The 14,805-nt window shown below is 55.6% G+C and overlaps 1 protein-coding gene across 1 annotated transcript in view; it reads right to left on the bottom strand.

Annotated features, from left to right (window-relative positions):
* The window catches only part of Col7a1 (collagen type VII alpha 1 chain), a 31,327-nt gene extending 18,358 nt beyond the window's left edge, over nucleotides 1-12,969 (bottom strand). The window contains exons 1-47 of the mRNA XM_052187216.1: nucleotides 12,879-12,969; nucleotides 12,219-12,399; nucleotides 11,478-11,637; nucleotides 11,298-11,391; nucleotides 11,053-11,214; nucleotides 10,786-10,949; nucleotides 10,582-10,711; nucleotides 10,366-10,482; nucleotides 10,137-10,283; nucleotides 9,934-10,050; nucleotides 9,702-9,851; nucleotides 9,498-9,626; nucleotides 8,619-8,762; nucleotides 8,405-8,530; nucleotides 8,159-8,302; nucleotides 7,533-7,652; nucleotides 7,254-7,397; nucleotides 6,847-6,972; nucleotides 6,599-6,745; nucleotides 6,283-6,405; nucleotides 5,823-5,969; nucleotides 5,459-5,605; nucleotides 5,229-5,375; nucleotides 5,014-5,150; nucleotides 4,637-4,763; nucleotides 4,403-4,549; nucleotides 4,143-4,315; nucleotides 4,015-4,050; nucleotides 3,904-3,930; nucleotides 3,768-3,812; nucleotides 3,635-3,697; nucleotides 3,028-3,099; nucleotides 2,910-2,945; nucleotides 2,748-2,783; nucleotides 2,520-2,591; nucleotides 2,333-2,410; nucleotides 1,920-1,946; nucleotides 1,782-1,835; nucleotides 1,629-1,691; nucleotides 1,495-1,554; nucleotides 1,365-1,400; nucleotides 1,116-1,160; nucleotides 1,005-1,040; nucleotides 692-736; nucleotides 567-602; nucleotides 415-447; nucleotides 55-87 (exon numbers count right to left, since the gene is read on the bottom strand). Of these exons, the coding sequence (XP_052043176.1) occupies nucleotides 55-87; nucleotides 415-447; nucleotides 567-602; nucleotides 692-736; nucleotides 1,005-1,040; nucleotides 1,116-1,160; nucleotides 1,365-1,400; nucleotides 1,495-1,554; nucleotides 1,629-1,691; nucleotides 1,782-1,835; nucleotides 1,920-1,946; nucleotides 2,333-2,410; nucleotides 2,520-2,591; nucleotides 2,748-2,783; nucleotides 2,910-2,945; nucleotides 3,028-3,099; nucleotides 3,635-3,697; nucleotides 3,768-3,812; nucleotides 3,904-3,930; nucleotides 4,015-4,050; nucleotides 4,143-4,315; nucleotides 4,403-4,549; nucleotides 4,637-4,763; nucleotides 5,014-5,150; nucleotides 5,229-5,375; nucleotides 5,459-5,605; nucleotides 5,823-5,969; nucleotides 6,283-6,405; nucleotides 6,599-6,745; nucleotides 6,847-6,972; nucleotides 7,254-7,397; nucleotides 7,533-7,652; nucleotides 8,159-8,302; nucleotides 8,405-8,530; nucleotides 8,619-8,762; nucleotides 9,498-9,626; nucleotides 9,702-9,851; nucleotides 9,934-10,050; nucleotides 10,137-10,283; nucleotides 10,366-10,482; nucleotides 10,582-10,711; nucleotides 10,786-10,949; nucleotides 11,053-11,214; nucleotides 11,298-11,391; nucleotides 11,478-11,637; nucleotides 12,219-12,399; nucleotides 12,879-12,966 (4,671 nt within the window). The 5' untranslated portion in view covers nucleotides 12,967-12,969. The remainder of the gene's footprint in view (nucleotides 1-54; nucleotides 88-414; nucleotides 448-566; nucleotides 603-691; nucleotides 737-1,004; nucleotides 1,041-1,115; nucleotides 1,161-1,364; nucleotides 1,401-1,494; nucleotides 1,555-1,628; nucleotides 1,692-1,781; nucleotides 1,836-1,919; nucleotides 1,947-2,332; nucleotides 2,411-2,519; nucleotides 2,592-2,747; nucleotides 2,784-2,909; nucleotides 2,946-3,027; nucleotides 3,100-3,634; nucleotides 3,698-3,767; nucleotides 3,813-3,903; nucleotides 3,931-4,014; nucleotides 4,051-4,142; nucleotides 4,316-4,402; nucleotides 4,550-4,636; nucleotides 4,764-5,013; nucleotides 5,151-5,228; nucleotides 5,376-5,458; nucleotides 5,606-5,822; nucleotides 5,970-6,282; nucleotides 6,406-6,598; nucleotides 6,746-6,846; nucleotides 6,973-7,253; nucleotides 7,398-7,532; nucleotides 7,653-8,158; nucleotides 8,303-8,404; nucleotides 8,531-8,618; nucleotides 8,763-9,497; nucleotides 9,627-9,701; nucleotides 9,852-9,933; nucleotides 10,051-10,136; nucleotides 10,284-10,365; nucleotides 10,483-10,581; nucleotides 10,712-10,785; nucleotides 10,950-11,052; nucleotides 11,215-11,297; nucleotides 11,392-11,477; nucleotides 11,638-12,218; nucleotides 12,400-12,878) is intronic.
* Between the last annotated feature and the right edge of the window lie 1,836 nt (nucleotides 12,970-14,805).

Here is a 14,805-nt window from a genome sequence, read left to right on the forward strand (position 1 = left end):
TCTAGGTCAGACCCAAGATAGACCCTGTCACCCCTCAACAGCCTCTGGACATACCTTTTCTCCTTTGGCTCCAACACCACCAGGACCCTGAAAACACAGACAGACATAGCTCAGCCTTGTCTAGGGAATCAAAGGACCAGTCTCTATGGGGATTGAGATATATGGAGCTGGAGGTCACAGTGCTGCCTCCGCCTGTAGGTCAGGGCTATTCAAAATGGGCTGACACCTGACACCGTGTTCATGACCTCAAATGGTTATAGGGTCAGAGGGACACAGCTAGCTGTCTGAAGGCAGATTACAGCATCCGGGGAATCGCATAGCTAGGCCTACCCAGGGCCATAGTCCTGAGTAATAGTTTGTATTCACTGCTCCAGGACAATGCTGGGCTCAGGACCCCATCTGTCCCTCACTCACCACTGCAGGATCCCCAGGGCGACCAGGCTCCCCCTATGGAGAAAGGACAGGGACAGAGACAGGTCAAAGGGCCACCTAGGAACTGAAGGGCCAAGTGTCCCATCTGCCATATCCCTGTAGCCAGGAAGTATGACAGTCAACACATAACCTACCTTTTCTCCTCGGCGGCCAGTGGGTCCTGGTGGCCCCTGGACACGGAGACATTGTAAGCCCAAACAGGGAGGGAGGGACATAGGAAAACCTCATTCCTGACCCCCTACCACAGTCACAGACTTACCTCAGGACCCTCCACTCCAGGATGACCAGCAGCCCCGGGGAGACCCTGGGGAAGAGAAATACAGGGGGGGGGGTTAGAAAGGGGTACCGTGGGGTGGGATTGGGATGGGCAGGAGTCAACAAGAGATCAGTTGTGCTCAGGTCAGAAAGCTCAAAGCTGGGACCTGGAGGCTGAGGGCTAGATCCTGCAAACCTGTGTCCCTGAGGGGGAGGGGTCGTTTGCTTATGGGTCAAAGGGCTCAAGAATAAGAAATCAGAATGAGCAGGGAACATAGAGTCCATAAGTCAGTTAGCACTGAGGTCAAAGGGCTTACCTGGGGTCCCACTGGACCAGGATGTCCCCGTTCGCCCTGGGAGAACAGACGTGGTCAGAGCTGAGAACAGCCCCACATCCTCCCAAGCTCCCCTCCCCATGTTCTACATACCTTTTCTCCAGGCTCGCCGGGGGTCCCTGTCAGTCCCCGATCACCCTAAGGAGAGAGAAGAGGGGGACTTTCATAGAACCCCAAATAAAGCGTATGGATCCCTGACTACCAAAACCACAGCCGTTGAGCTCCTCAGAGCTGTTATCTTCTAACCCTGCAGCCTGGAACTTCTAACCCTGGAGCACTGCAGGAAGGTCCCAAACTATAACACATAACATCTGAATGCGCTCCACCACACCTGGTACTTACTTTGGGCCCGGTAATTCCAGGAGCTCCCCGCGGGCCCTGGAAAGGATGAATGGGGAGTTCAGAGACTTAAGATTTGAGCATCAAGATGAAGGGAGTTGATAGTTGAAGGTGGAGGCGGGAGCTCACTCACCGGTTCCCCTGGGGCCCCAGGCTGGCCTGGGAGCCCTGGGCCTCCATCCTCACAGTCACCCTGAAGGAGAAACAAATGACAGGAAGACCCAGGGGAGGCCCTGCCTATGGGCCACCCAGAGGTCAAGCTCCTACCTTTTCTCCCTTCTCCCCAGGTCTACCAGTTGGCCCTTGGGGTCCAGGGCTTCCAGGAAGCCCCTAGAAAGAAGTGAACAAACTTATAAGCAAAAAACGAGGAAGGCCAACACTCAGCCACTGCCCCCCAGCAGAACCCCAAGGCCCCCTCACCGGAAGTCCAGGGTCACCATGTCCACTGGCACCAATGCCTGGTCCCGGGGGACCCTAGGGAAGAACAGTGGGTCATGAGATGGCCATTGGACAGCCTCCAAGCCATCCCCTCCCCAGGATACCTGGACCCTCACTTACCCGTTCCCCACGATCACCTTTGTCACCCTGGAAGACAGATATGACCCCATGACTCTGAGCCATACACACCCTCCTCCCAAGACACAAGGAGAGTTACTGGGTCAAATTTGGTTAGGCAAATACTGGGGATGAGCATGGTGGAGCACACCTTTAAATCCCAGCACTCGGGAGGCACAGGCAGGCGGATCTCTGTGAGTTCAAGGCCAGCCTGGTCGACAGAGTGAGTGCCAGGCCAGCTAGTGCTATATAGAGAGACCTTGTCTCAAAACCTAACCCCCCAAAAAAGAATAAAGAAGAACTAAGCAGTGGGGTATAAAGGTCAGAAGAAAGAGCAAGGGTTTATGGGTCCCAGTAAGATCATTAAGTCTGAATCACATGCTATTCATAAGACTATTTGGGGATCACGCTGTCACCTTCACTGATGTTCCAGGAAGCCCTGGGGAGCCACGTGGTCCGGGGTCCCCCAAAGGGCCACGAGGTCCGGGGGGGCCCTGACAGAGGAGACAAGACATAAGGAGCGTTAGAGGTGACTGTCACTCCCCATCAGGCCTTCCTTCTCCTACTCCTTTATCTCTTGCAACCACATATCCTAGGACTTACCGAAGGCCCAGGGTCCCCTTTCCTTCCAGGAAGCCCTGGCCCCCCATCTCCAGTGATTTGCCCAGGCTCCCCCTGTGTGGGCAGAAAGCAGTTGTTAGGGGAGGGGAGGTGGAAGAAACCCTTTGTGCCGTTCTGGTTCTGAGCATGCTTCGGGTCTTGTACAGGGTCTGGCCTGGGGCACCCCCACTCCTCCAGAGAACATCCTGGCCCCAGTTCCCTTTCACCTACCGGCTCCCCCTTTGGGCCTTGAGGCCCTCGTTCTCCCTACAGACAAAGCAGAGTAGAGGGGTAGTAGTTAGACTGGGATGGGTGAGCTCACGAGCCATGGCTGACCCCAGCCGCAGGCGCTTACCCTAGAAGGCACTGGGAAGGCAGAAGGGGAACACTTACCCGTTCCCCACGAGGGCCAGGCCACCCTGGGGAGCCCTGTAAATGAAGGCCAAAGACGGAACAGTCAAAATCATAGCACCCATCAAGGAAGTGTCCTCTGGTGACGGCAAACGCTCACCTTAACGCCAGGAGACCCAGGAACGCCAGGGAGGCCAGGACTGCCTGGAGGCCCTTCTGGGCCAGGAAAGCCCTAGAAAGACAGAGAGGTCAGAGCAGGAAAAGATCCTTCTCCAGTGTCCCAGTTCACATAAAGAGCTCTGTGCCACCCAGCGTGGCTCCAACCCCACAGGCTCCCAACATTACCAGAGCCAAGGGGTAGGGCAGAGGGGCAGCTCTATCAACTGACCAGCTCTAAGGCCAGCAAGAGGCCAGCCCCCCGGGAATCTCAAAGCCCTCTCTGTCCTCTCCAGAACCTCCCCTAATCTGCGTGTTTTATACTCCTCACTCAGACCTCTAAGAACATTCTATGGATATTTGTTTGTTTGTTTGTTTGTTTGTTTATTATTGAGACAGGGTCTGGCTGTATAATCTAGGTTAGCCTAAAAGTTGTCTCATCTGCTTCTGTTTCTTGGGTACCCGGGTTACAGTTGTACACTGTCATGTCCAGTTCTAACTCTAACTTGCACAGCTAACTTTGCTTCTTCCTTTTTCCCTACAGCGTCCAGGAAAACTAGTGGGAGCACCTTGGTGGGAGCACCCTGGAGATAGTCGAGTTCCACACTCACCCTCTCGCCTTTTGCTTGGGTACTTCCAGGAGGACCTTGTGGGCCTGGAGCACCGGTCCTGCCCTGAGTGAGGAGAGCAGGTAAGGGGGCTGTAAGCCAGGCACTAGAGAGGCAGGTGTGGGGAAGCACTCACCGGGAGACCAGGGGGACCAGGAGGTCCAGCCTGTCCTTGCAGTCCCTAAAAGGGGTGATCAGTGAGTCCTGTGTTATCAACTATCCTCTGCCCCACTGACTCCCAACCTGTTGTCCCCCTCCATAAGGTGGCTTACCGGCACTCCAGGCTCTCCCTTCTGGCCCTAGAAGAAGACATGTCAGAAAAGGGTAAAAATAACCAGGCCTAGCTGTGGCCTTCACCCACTCATTCAACCCTGGCCACTTACCCTTGGACACTGCACAGTACAAGGCTCTGTTGGTGGCTGTGGACAAAAAAGTTCCTTGAGACCAGTAAGTTCTAAAAGATCCCCAAGGTCCCCTCTGTGCTACCAGTCCCCAGAGACTTTCTCCAAACCTGTCTGGTCACCGCTGCCTGACACAGGGCTACAGCCAGATCACTGACTGCTCGGTCCAAGCCTGGGCCATTATCCATAGCAAAGAAGTTCTGGATGGGGTCCACGCCTGGTGCCAAGCGACGCAGCTGCTCTGGGTCAGCTCCCACCAAACCTAGCACCATCACCTTGAGCCCTAAAAAGAGATCCAGCAATGTACATGACAACCCCAACAGGGCCACCACTATTCCCGAGGCCCCACTCCAACAGTCCCACAGCTCACCAGAAGCCTGGGCCTCACGAATGGGGCTGAATATGTCTCCTCTCAGAGGTTCGTCCACTAATAGGACCATCACGCCTGGCACTTGCTGACGGCGACCAGGAGCATCGGGTGCTAAGACGTATCTGTGAGCTGTGGTCACAGCCGTGCCTGGGAAGAAAGGCAGGCATGTCAGAACCTCAAGACCCTGAACCTGATGAGGAAACCCCGGAAGTCCATGCTGACTGCAGTCCTTACCTAGGTTGTTACCACTTGGGTCCACATAGGGGATGTCACGGATCTTTTGCAAGATGACGCCAAGATCGTGGGAACTATTCAGTGGGAACAGTGGGGAGGGCCGGTGGCTGTAGGTCAGCAGGCCAACCTGGGTAGGAGCAGACACAGGACAGGAAGGACATGTGGAATAGGACAGAGATAGAGAAATGGGAGGTGTGATAAATCCAGAACTGCTAGTTAGGGGGTCAGTAATGACAGTGGAATAGGAGAGAGAATCCGGAGCCTGTGGGGGAGGGGAGCTGGGGAAAGCATGAACGTGCAGGGGGGTGTCGAGATGGTGGCTGGTCAGGAGGGGAGGGGCAGGGACAGGAAGAGTCTGGCTTTCTTTAGAGTCAAACCTGAGCAGCCTGTGGGCCCAGAGGCCCGAGTGCAGACACCAGTCTTTCCAGGACCCTCCTCACAGCCTCTGCGTTGTGAGCATTGTCTCGCGTAGCATGCAACAGGAATGCAACGTCCACCTGGCCATGGGGACACGCTGCACAAGAGAACTGAGTTACCGGGATCATCAGCCACTCCATGGCCCCCTCCGACTTCTCCCGGGCACCTTCCATACCTGGCTTTTGTGTGACAGAGATCTCAGAACTTCGTACACCACTCTGAATAGGTGTCAGAGAGAAGACATAGGAGATGCCAGGTTCCAGGCCTGTCACTCTGTGGGAGCTTGAGATCCCCGGCAGTGTCTGTGGGGACCCAGGCACTTCTACAGAGGAAAATTTGGTTAAACAGGAACTTCTCTATGGAGCCCCAATTGCCACCTACCCAACTTCTGGTCTTCCCCCTCACCCTGACCAGTTCCTCTGAGTGGCCGCCAGGACAAGATATAGCTGGTTGCCCCAGACACCGGGGTCCAGGTCAAAGTCACTGAGTCAATAGAGGTGTCCACCACATGTAGTTCAGTGCTCGGGATGAGAGAGGGCTCTGAAAGAGGAACTAAAGAGCGACCACGGATCTGAGGCTGCTGCAGAGAGCAAGCTTCCAGAGCAGGCTCATTTGAGTGAAGCATCATGGGAGATGATGCTGGAATCTCCCCCAGGGCCTTCGGGGAGGGCCTGCAGGAATCACTTAGAGTCTGGAGTGTGGTAAATCAGGGCATGCCATCAATGTAGTAGAGCACACCACAGGCCAGCGAGTGCTCTGGGAGGCTCACCAGTTTGTGCCGTCACCTTCCTGGGGGGACCCTCTCCAGTCTGGCCCAGGACACTCAGCCACACTTGGTACTTGGTTGCTGGCTCCAATCCGACCAGGTTGTAGCTGTTAGACTCAGGTCCCAAGGTCACGGACTGTTCCTGGCCACCTGAGACAAGTATGAGTGTAAGGGACAGGACTATGCAGGGGATGGTGGCTGATAACAGTGACAGGTACCCATCTCACTGACTCTCACCAACCACGCTGACCAATCAGATCCAGTCTCCTGACAGATCTTCCTCATTCATCCTGACCCTGTTCACCAGAGGCATCCCCTCAAGGCTGATTAATCCTGCCCACCTTGTTGATGAAGCTTTTGATTCTGCAGGCCTGGCTGCCCACTCCTTTCAGCAACTCTGAGGACTCTGCCCAGAGGCCCTCTCCCTTAATTGGTCCCGCCTCCCTACTCTAGTGCCTCTCACCCTCAGGTTGCCAATGCAGACGGAAGCCGGGTGCTCCAGGTACTGGCTCCCAACGCAGCCTCAAGGAGTGCTCCCCTCTCTGCACTACTTGAAGAGTCTCCAGAGGTGTCGGGGCCTCAGGCGCTTAAGAGAAAGCATTACAATCAGGGAGGCTCTGCCCCTGGGCTGTACCAACCCCCTGAATACATTTCCCCACACAGGCTTACTATAAAACCTTGATCCTTCTCCAACCCCAGCACAAATCCTTCCCCATAAGCCCCATCCCTTGAACACAAGCCCCTCTCCAAGACTCCTTCCACCCCAAACATCCTCCTACGTGTAGCAACGACAATGGACACTGGTGCACCCTCTCGGTCTCCAACAAGCGCTGTCACTCTCACGGAGTAGCTGACTCCACCTTCGAGACCCCGTATCTCTGCAGAGTCCCTGTTTCCTGGGAGTATCTGGTGTCTCATAGGGCCACCTGGCCAGACCAGCGGAGAGTAAGAGTTAGGGGGTGTGGGGAGCCAACCAGAGAGGGTATTTATAGCCAGGAAGGACAAGAATGGAGTCCTGGAGCCGTACCTTCACTACGTCCCCACGCCAGTCTATAAGATGTGGCCCCAGGGACTCCTACCCAAGTGACCCGTAGAACATCACTGGATGCATTGAGGATTTGCAGTTTTGACACGCTGCCCACAGGTTCAGGAGCTAGGGACCAAGACAAAGTAACAGTGGGGGGCCGCTGGTGTTTAGTAGAGACAAGCGTGGCAGGGCAGGCGGAGGTAATGAAGGCTTGGCAAGGCTAGTGTGGCTGGGTCAGTGTTTCAGGGAGAAGTATAGCACGGCCAAGGTCACAATCATGAGTGGACACTCAGTATGGACAGGAGGTTACTGTGTAGCGATGGAATGAGCAGGGGCAGCAGTCAGAAATACATGGCAGGCTGGGTCAGCCAAGGACGTGTGAGAATCGCTGGCCAGGATCCACTCACCAGTCCTCACGACCACAGAGGCGGGGGCTCCGTCCACACCAGCTACGTGGGTTCTCACACGCACTATATACTCGGTGTCTGGCTCCAGCCCATCGATTTCAGCCACCGTGGCATCTCCAGAAACCAACTGAGATTTCTCTGGACCTGGGATCAGCAATGGATGTAACACCAGGACTTGTCAGACTCCCCAATGTTCCACTTGGACCCCAAAAGAATCTTTAATCTCTACTCTATTCAGAACCGCCTCCCATAAACCCCCCTTAAGCCCCTGCCTCCTACCATGGCCTGAGTGCCAGGAAACCCTGTATCCTGTGGCGCCAGGAACCCCGGTCCAGGTGATGGTGACAGATGAGCTACCAGCCTGAGTCAAGTGGACTCTCCTCACTGGGCCCAGTGGCTCTGGAGAGGGAGATAATGGGGAATCTGGCAAAGCTGGCAGGTCTGAAGGGAGAAGATGGAGGACTGATTGGCTGTGAGTGATTATAGGAGGCGGGGACCTCACAAAAAGGCAGTGAGGGGCTCTACAGTAGGAGGCCCAACTGTCAGGTAGCAGCAATCTGAAAGACAAGGTCTGACAGAGAGGGGTCTCTGGAACCATCAGGGGACCATGAGGACATCAGGCAAAGGATAAAAGTCTGAGAGGAGAGTTGGGTCCGACAAAGGAAGAGGAGGAAGAGGATGGGGGGGGGGGAAGTGGCAGGTTCTGAGGGATAAGTAGCAGAAATAAAAGCAATACAGAGGGAGCCATGGGAGAGACAGGCGAACGTGAAGGGAAAGGCTGGAGAGTAGGGACGGGGTGGGCTGGGACTCAGGGTGGAAGTGGTGGGGCTGAACACCATCGAGGAGCCACAGCAGTCTAAGGGACGCTGGAGGCAAAGAGCCAGGGGACGGGGCCAGGCTCTGACCAGTTCGAGCCACGATGACCACAGGGGGGCCCTCTTCTCTCCCTCGAAGTGCTGACACGGCCACTTGATAAGAGGTGCCAGGCTGCAGTCCCAGGATGTCTGTGACAGTCGAGTCTGGGGTCAGCGTCTGGCTGGACTCTGGACCTGGGATCAGAGAGAAACAATGGCCTGGTTTCTGCATGTCCCCTTACTCCCCCGTACTCTGAGAGCTCCCCTCAGCAAACAACCCACACACTCTACACTGACCACCGCCTGTCCTCCAGCTGATCCGAAATCCACTGGCTCCAGGGACAAGTCCCCAGGTCACCCTGATTCTTGTTGCGTCTGATGCCACAACCCGCAGTCCTGGGACAACAAGCGGGGCTTCTGGATCTGGGAGTTAAAGATAGGGGTTAGGGGTCAATATGAGGACAGGAAGCAAGTCAGTCCCCATCGCCCGTACACCTCCTAAAGCGCTCACCTCTGCGGATCGTTAGGATGCTGGCATCACCCTCACGAGTGCCCACTCGAGCAGACACCCGCACTGTGTAGCTAACTCCGGCTCGAACATCATCTAACTCAAAGGTTGTCTGAGTCCCAGGAAGCAACAGAGTCCGCTCGACCCCTGAGAAAAGGCAGGGTGGGCAGGCAGTGGGGTGAGTACCACACAGGGATCTAGAAGAGCAGCCAGTGATAGGCAAGGGTACCGGACATCACGGGGAATGGGGAGATTGGATAGGGAGGGGCAGTGAGAGGGGAAAACAGCAAGAGAAAATGATGTGGGGTTAAGGGGTCCATGATGGCAACAGAGGATAACAGGAGTCACCAATGAATGGGGACGCTGGGTGACAGACAGGGGTTAGGAGGCAGCATGATGAGAGTCTGTGACATGATGTGTTGGTAGGCCCACGGACAGACATTGACAAGAATGTGGGTTAGCGTTGGGGGAAGTGAGAGCTCAGTATTAGAGGATCCTTAGTGGGGAGGCCGTGGGAATGTAAGAGTCTAAAGGGGCGCTCAGGCAAAGAAAGAACCAAGTGACGGAGGCAGGCTCTGGCTACTTGTGACCACAGGGGGGCCCTCTTCTCCCTAAAGAAGGAAGCCGAAGCATGGGTCTAGAGCTGGTGCAGTGGGGATGAGCCTTGGCAGGGGTGTGGGCAGAGTGAAGACGGACAACTGAAGAGCAGGATGGGGTAGAGGAGAGGAAAGACAGACTCTGAGGCAGTTCTAGGGTTGACAGTTCTCAGGATGCAGATAGCCAAAAAGATGAAGGGGGCCCTAGGAACCCAGACAGAGTAGGCGGGGGCTTCAGGCTGGGACTTTGGATTGAGTGGACTTTCCCCAGCTGCTTCCGCCTTACCCTGGGTGGTGCGTACTGTGAACCGGTACTCGGTGGCCCCGGGGACTGGGTTCCAAGACACTCGCACCCGCTGCCCTGGCAGCTCTATGGCTTTTAAATCCATCACCGGCCTCACCAGCTCCTCTATCCCTTCGAGAGAGGAGAATGTGGGGCTGGCTACAGTCATCAGACTTTCCAGATAACTCGGACCTACCGAACCCTTACCTGTGGGAACCACAGTTGCAGGAGTGGCCACCTCACGGCCCTCCAGCAGAGTGTACAGCGTGAGGCGATACGCAGTGCCTGGCTGCAAGCCGTCCAGCTGGTAGCGGGTCACATCAGGGAGCAGTTCCACTTTCTGAGGTGGTTCCAAGCCTGCAGGATGGCAGGACCAGGTTAGCTGAAGCCAAGCCCCAAACCCTGCCTGCCCGGCTCTCTCCACTTGCCACACACTGACCACTCTCACGACGCCACTCCAAGCGGTAGCCGCGGGCCTCAGGCACCAAGTTCCAGGAAAGCAGGATGGATGTAGGGCTCAAGATGATGGGATGCAGTGTTTGCTCAACAGGAGAGGCTGCCCAGGGCACATGGGTATCAGTGGCCTCTGTACCCTGCCCTGCCTGCCCAGCCCAGCCTGAAAAAGGGACTCAGACTTCTCACCGGTGCGGGTAGTCAGAGAAGTGGTAGGCCCCACGCTGTGGCTAAATAGGGCGCTCACAGTCACCTCATAGTCTGTTCCAGGCTCCAAGTGATCTAAAAGCACTGACCCCTGTCCAGGGCTCAGGTCCTGCTGCTGTGTCACCCCACCTATATGGAGGGACATGGAAGGTTCAGTGGGCCTTGTAGATACAGGAATTGATAATGTTGTTAGTCAATGCCTCTCACTTACCCCTGAGGTCCCGCCATGTTACACGGTAGCCATTAGCACCCGGCACCCTCCTCCAGGCCAACAGGAGGCTGTGGGATGTGATGTTCTGGATGCTCAGGTCTAGCCCTTCCTTGGCAGCTGAGGGAAGGCCCCACCAAGGATTAGTAAAGCCAAACCTAAGAGAGGGTTTAGGGCTGGGTGGTTAGAATGGGGTCAAAGGTTGACAGAATTGCTCACTGGTCCGAGCTGTCCCACTCACGGCTTCCCCAATGCTGTTGGCGTAGAGCGCAACCACAGTTACTTGATAGTCAGTGAGTGGCCGGAGACCCTGTAGTCGCATGCTGGTCTCACCAGCGGGGACGTTCACCTGCCCAGGGCCAGAAGTCATCTCATTGTCCAGCCAAGTGCTTACCAGCCACCAGCCACCGCTGACATCCTTACCTCCTGTCGCTCACTTGGCAGTGGCTGTCCTAGCCCTGTCAGAGGCGTGTACTGAACCTTGTAGCCAGTCACAGGGCCACTGGCTGCTGTCCACTGTACTCGCAGGGATTGGCTACTTGGCTCAGATAGCACCAGGTCCCGGGGACCAGATGGAGTGTCATCAGCTGCAAATGGGGTTGGTGGCAGTGTCAAGTCAGGGGCGTGGGGAGTGCAGAGGTAGGCACTCCCAGGCTGAGATCGGGGTACCGAGAAGGGGCCGGAACTTACAAGGCAGGGTCACAGGCACACCACCAGCAGTCGTGCACACCCTCCGGGAAATGAGGGGCAACAAGGTCCTCAAGATGCTGAAGTCATTGACAAAGAAGAAAAAATCGCTGGTCGGCTGTGAGGCAACCCGCCTCAATTCCTCAGGGTCAGCATTCTTGATTCCTGAAGTGACATTCAAACATTCTCTGAATGGTTCCACACCCCAAAAGACACCCCGCCCCCCCCCACCTCCACTTGGTTCTCACCCACAGCAAACAGCTTCACTCCCTGCCCCTTCAGTTTTTGGGCAGCCGCATCCACTAAATCTTGGGATTTCCCATCTGTGATCAGGATGCAGACCTGAGGTAGGTGCCAAGACCAGTTAGTGATGTTTCAGACATTTATTTTGGGGTCACATTTGCAGGCATGGTAGGTTTAGGGAACACCTTGGGGATGCCAGGACGTGTCAGATGAGGCAGGAAGACACGGTCAGAAACATGGTGAAGTGCGGCTCCCGTGCGAGTGTTACCACCTTTATAGCTGAGCTCACGGATGGCTCGGATGGTGTCGCCCCCAGAGCCCAGGGCATCCAGACCAAATTCTGTCCTGAGGGGAGAAAATGGGGTAGCACAAGGCAAAGGGTCATGATCTCTTCAAGCCCTGCCTCTGAGATGAGTCCCCTTGGTTCCGAGGCCCCAGCCCTCTACCACGGAAACTTTCACATCAGCAGCCACGCCAGGTGCTGCTTGACATAGCATTGTCATTGAGTCTCAACAGGCCTGGAATCCTCAAGGTCCCTAGCCTGGAGGTGGCAGGGCAGGATAACTGATTAAATAATTGTAGGAGGAAGGGCCCAGTTTCAGGACAGTGGACACTGGCCAGAGGGTGGGCATGTCAGAGCCCAAACATGCAGACTCCAGTAGGAGCCACCACCTGGAGCTCCTGGACTCCATATCTCTATGCAGATCAGAAAACAGACTCATCCTGTCCATCCCCGCCCCACCACAACCCCAGGACATTGGCTGAGAGATGTTTTAGGACAGAAATACTCTTCCAAGTTATCCCTACCTCTCTCCAGAGGAGGTGTTGGCAAGGGCCTTTCTGGGCTCTCCAAAGCCTGTTTCTAGATTCCTTCCTGTCAGGGGGTCTTGGGGACTACAATCCTGACCCCCAAGTGGGCTACTCACTGTGGGTCGTCACTGTACTGCACCGTGGCAAATCGGACGCCCTGTGTGCTGGCTGCTCCTGAGAAAGGCAGCACCAGCCCCTCCAGGAATCCTCGCACTTCGCGAAAGTTGCTGCGGCCAATGGATGACGAGCCATCGAGTAAGAACACAATGTCAGCGGCGTAAAGACGTGTGCAGGTCACTGAGGCAGGGAGGAGAGATCACGACTTTTAAGGGAATACAGTCAGTCCTCTAGGCACTGAGGGGCTTGGGGACAGGGAGGACAATGGGCTTCATCTTCCTATGCAATCGGAGCCCAGGTAGGCGCATTTTTGCCTGTGTTGGAGGAAACCGCGGTGGGGCTCAGAACAGAGCTTCTGGGGAGGGCAGGCACCTTGGGGAGGATAAGCTGCAAGCAGGGGCGTAGCTCCGGGGCTGAAGTCTGCTTGGAGGGACCGCTGCCCGGTGGCAAAGGACAGAGGATTCAGCCAGCATCTAGAGAGCTAGAATTTGGGTGCTAATGGGATAGGAAGCAATTTGGGGAACACAGAGTAGAATTCGGGAAGTTTAGGAAGAATCTATGAAGATTTTGGAGGAATCCTCTGTGATAAGGTGTCAGGAAAGGATAAAGTTTGAATAGATGCCGCGGTGACTGGGTGCCGAGCCCTGGAAGATGCCCACCTCTATCTCTGGGCTGGGCCCACACTCCGGGCGCCCCCACCAGGATCTCAGCAGCGCAGAACGCAGCGACCAGGAGCCGCAGCCTCATCCTGAGTGACAGAAACAATCAGCCAGGAACCCAACCTCTGCCCCTTGTCTCCCACACCTTTGGCGGGTGGAGACAGAATGCCCCGCACCCCAACTCCTGATCTTGCCTGTGCGAGTCAGCCTGCTTCCGCGCCGCTGCAAGTCCCGCTGCATAGAGGAGAAAAGTCCCTGATCCCAGGAGGCGGAGCAGCAGGCGGGGACCTGGCGGCCCGCCCCCACCCCCTCCCCAGAGGTCGCTTCTCCTATCCCACTTCTTCTGAACTTAAGATATGACACACTTGAGGGCAAGGTCAGGTCCCAGACTTTTGGGAATCACCCAGAGTTTTGACAGACACTTGAAGAGCACCCCAACCTTATTTAGGGTTACTGCTTTCTAGAGAGTGACCAATGAAGTCACTGCTGCTCTCTGAGATGTGGACAGGCTCCAGCAGACCATGGGGGTAGCAGCCTGATGGTAGGGCATTTTGCAGCTGGTGCTGACTCACACCTTACCCCGCGGGGTGCCCAGACAAAGCCTCAGGCCATAGGTCCTGACAAACACAAATCGTGTGAATCAGCCCTGCTTCTGTCTGGTGGCCCTCCTGTGCCCCACCCTAACCTTTCTGACAGGCAGAGCAGCCCCCAGCACGCAAGAGACTATGGGAGTATCCTAGGGACCCCAGGACCCCACTGGGCTGGATCTAAGCAACACTGCCCATTTTGGAAGAAGTTGTGTCATGTGTATTCGTATTTGTTCATCCCAGTGCCCCTCGATCCCTACAGTGCTTTACCAGTCCTAGACAGATGCCATCCAGCTGTGTTTGCAGAGAGGGAGGGGTGTCCATGTGGAGGGATGGACCACCCATGCTGACAGCTCATCTCTTAGGAATCCACCTCCTGATACCCATGTTCCCACTGGAAGGGCCTGTCCATGATGCAGGCCAGGTCCCCCCATCTGTTTGCCTTCATTAGAGCCTGCAAGAATCCCCTGCACACTGCTTTGTGGACCCTTTTTACTCAATTCCCTGATGAGGCCAGGGCCACACCATGACCATTTCCTTTCCTCCTCGCCTCAAGGTATCTAATTTTCCCCTCCCTAAGTGACCCCCTCTCAATCCTTTCATGTGGCCAGTCATTGTCAATCCCAGGTCAAGCCCTCTCTCCTCATGATTTCCTATGGTTATACATGCATGTTGGCATCAGTACAGAGAGACACTCCTAAGAAAACCAGCCTCCACTTGGGCCCTGGTTCCTTTGCTTTCTAGTCAGTCCTGTACAGTTCAGCACAGACCAGAAAGTATCTCCTCATTCACCACCGCTGGGCTGCTTCCAATATGCCTGGCCCTGCAGCCTCCAGCAGGTCCGCATGCTAAGTGGGGAGACGGGGACTGGTGGAAGTATATACAGTTTTCTAGCTTGGGCACAGAGGACCATACTCTCCTATTTTCTGTCATCTGGAAAGCTGGAGCTTCCCTTGTCACTGAGGACTCCCGCTTTCAGAACTATCCTGGACACAGTGCCTTTACAGGTCCCAGAACCTTATTTCAACACCCAGGTCTCCCCGTATTGTCCCCGGACCTCCCATCCCAAGGCGGTATGCTCCAGATGAGGGCAGTAGAGAACCAGGCATGTTCTCACAGCCAAGGTGGGTAACAGCAGGATGAATGTGACATGTATGGTGTGAACATACATGTGTATGTGGGCCTGGCCTTTAGGTAAGATAGGAGGCCCAACTTAAGAGTACGGCATCGGGGCTGGAGAGATGGCTCAGTGGTTAAGAGCACTGGCTGCTCTTCCAGAGGTCCTGAGTCCAATTCCCAGCAACCACATGGTGGCTCACAACCATCTATAATGGGATCCG

The sequence above is a fragment of the Apodemus sylvaticus genome, chromosome 7 (assembly GCF_947179515.1).
Source record: "Apodemus sylvaticus chromosome 7, mApoSyl1.1, whole genome shotgun sequence".
In the NCBI taxonomy this organism is placed as follows: domain Eukaryota; kingdom Metazoa; phylum Chordata; class Mammalia; order Rodentia; family Muridae; genus Apodemus; species Apodemus sylvaticus.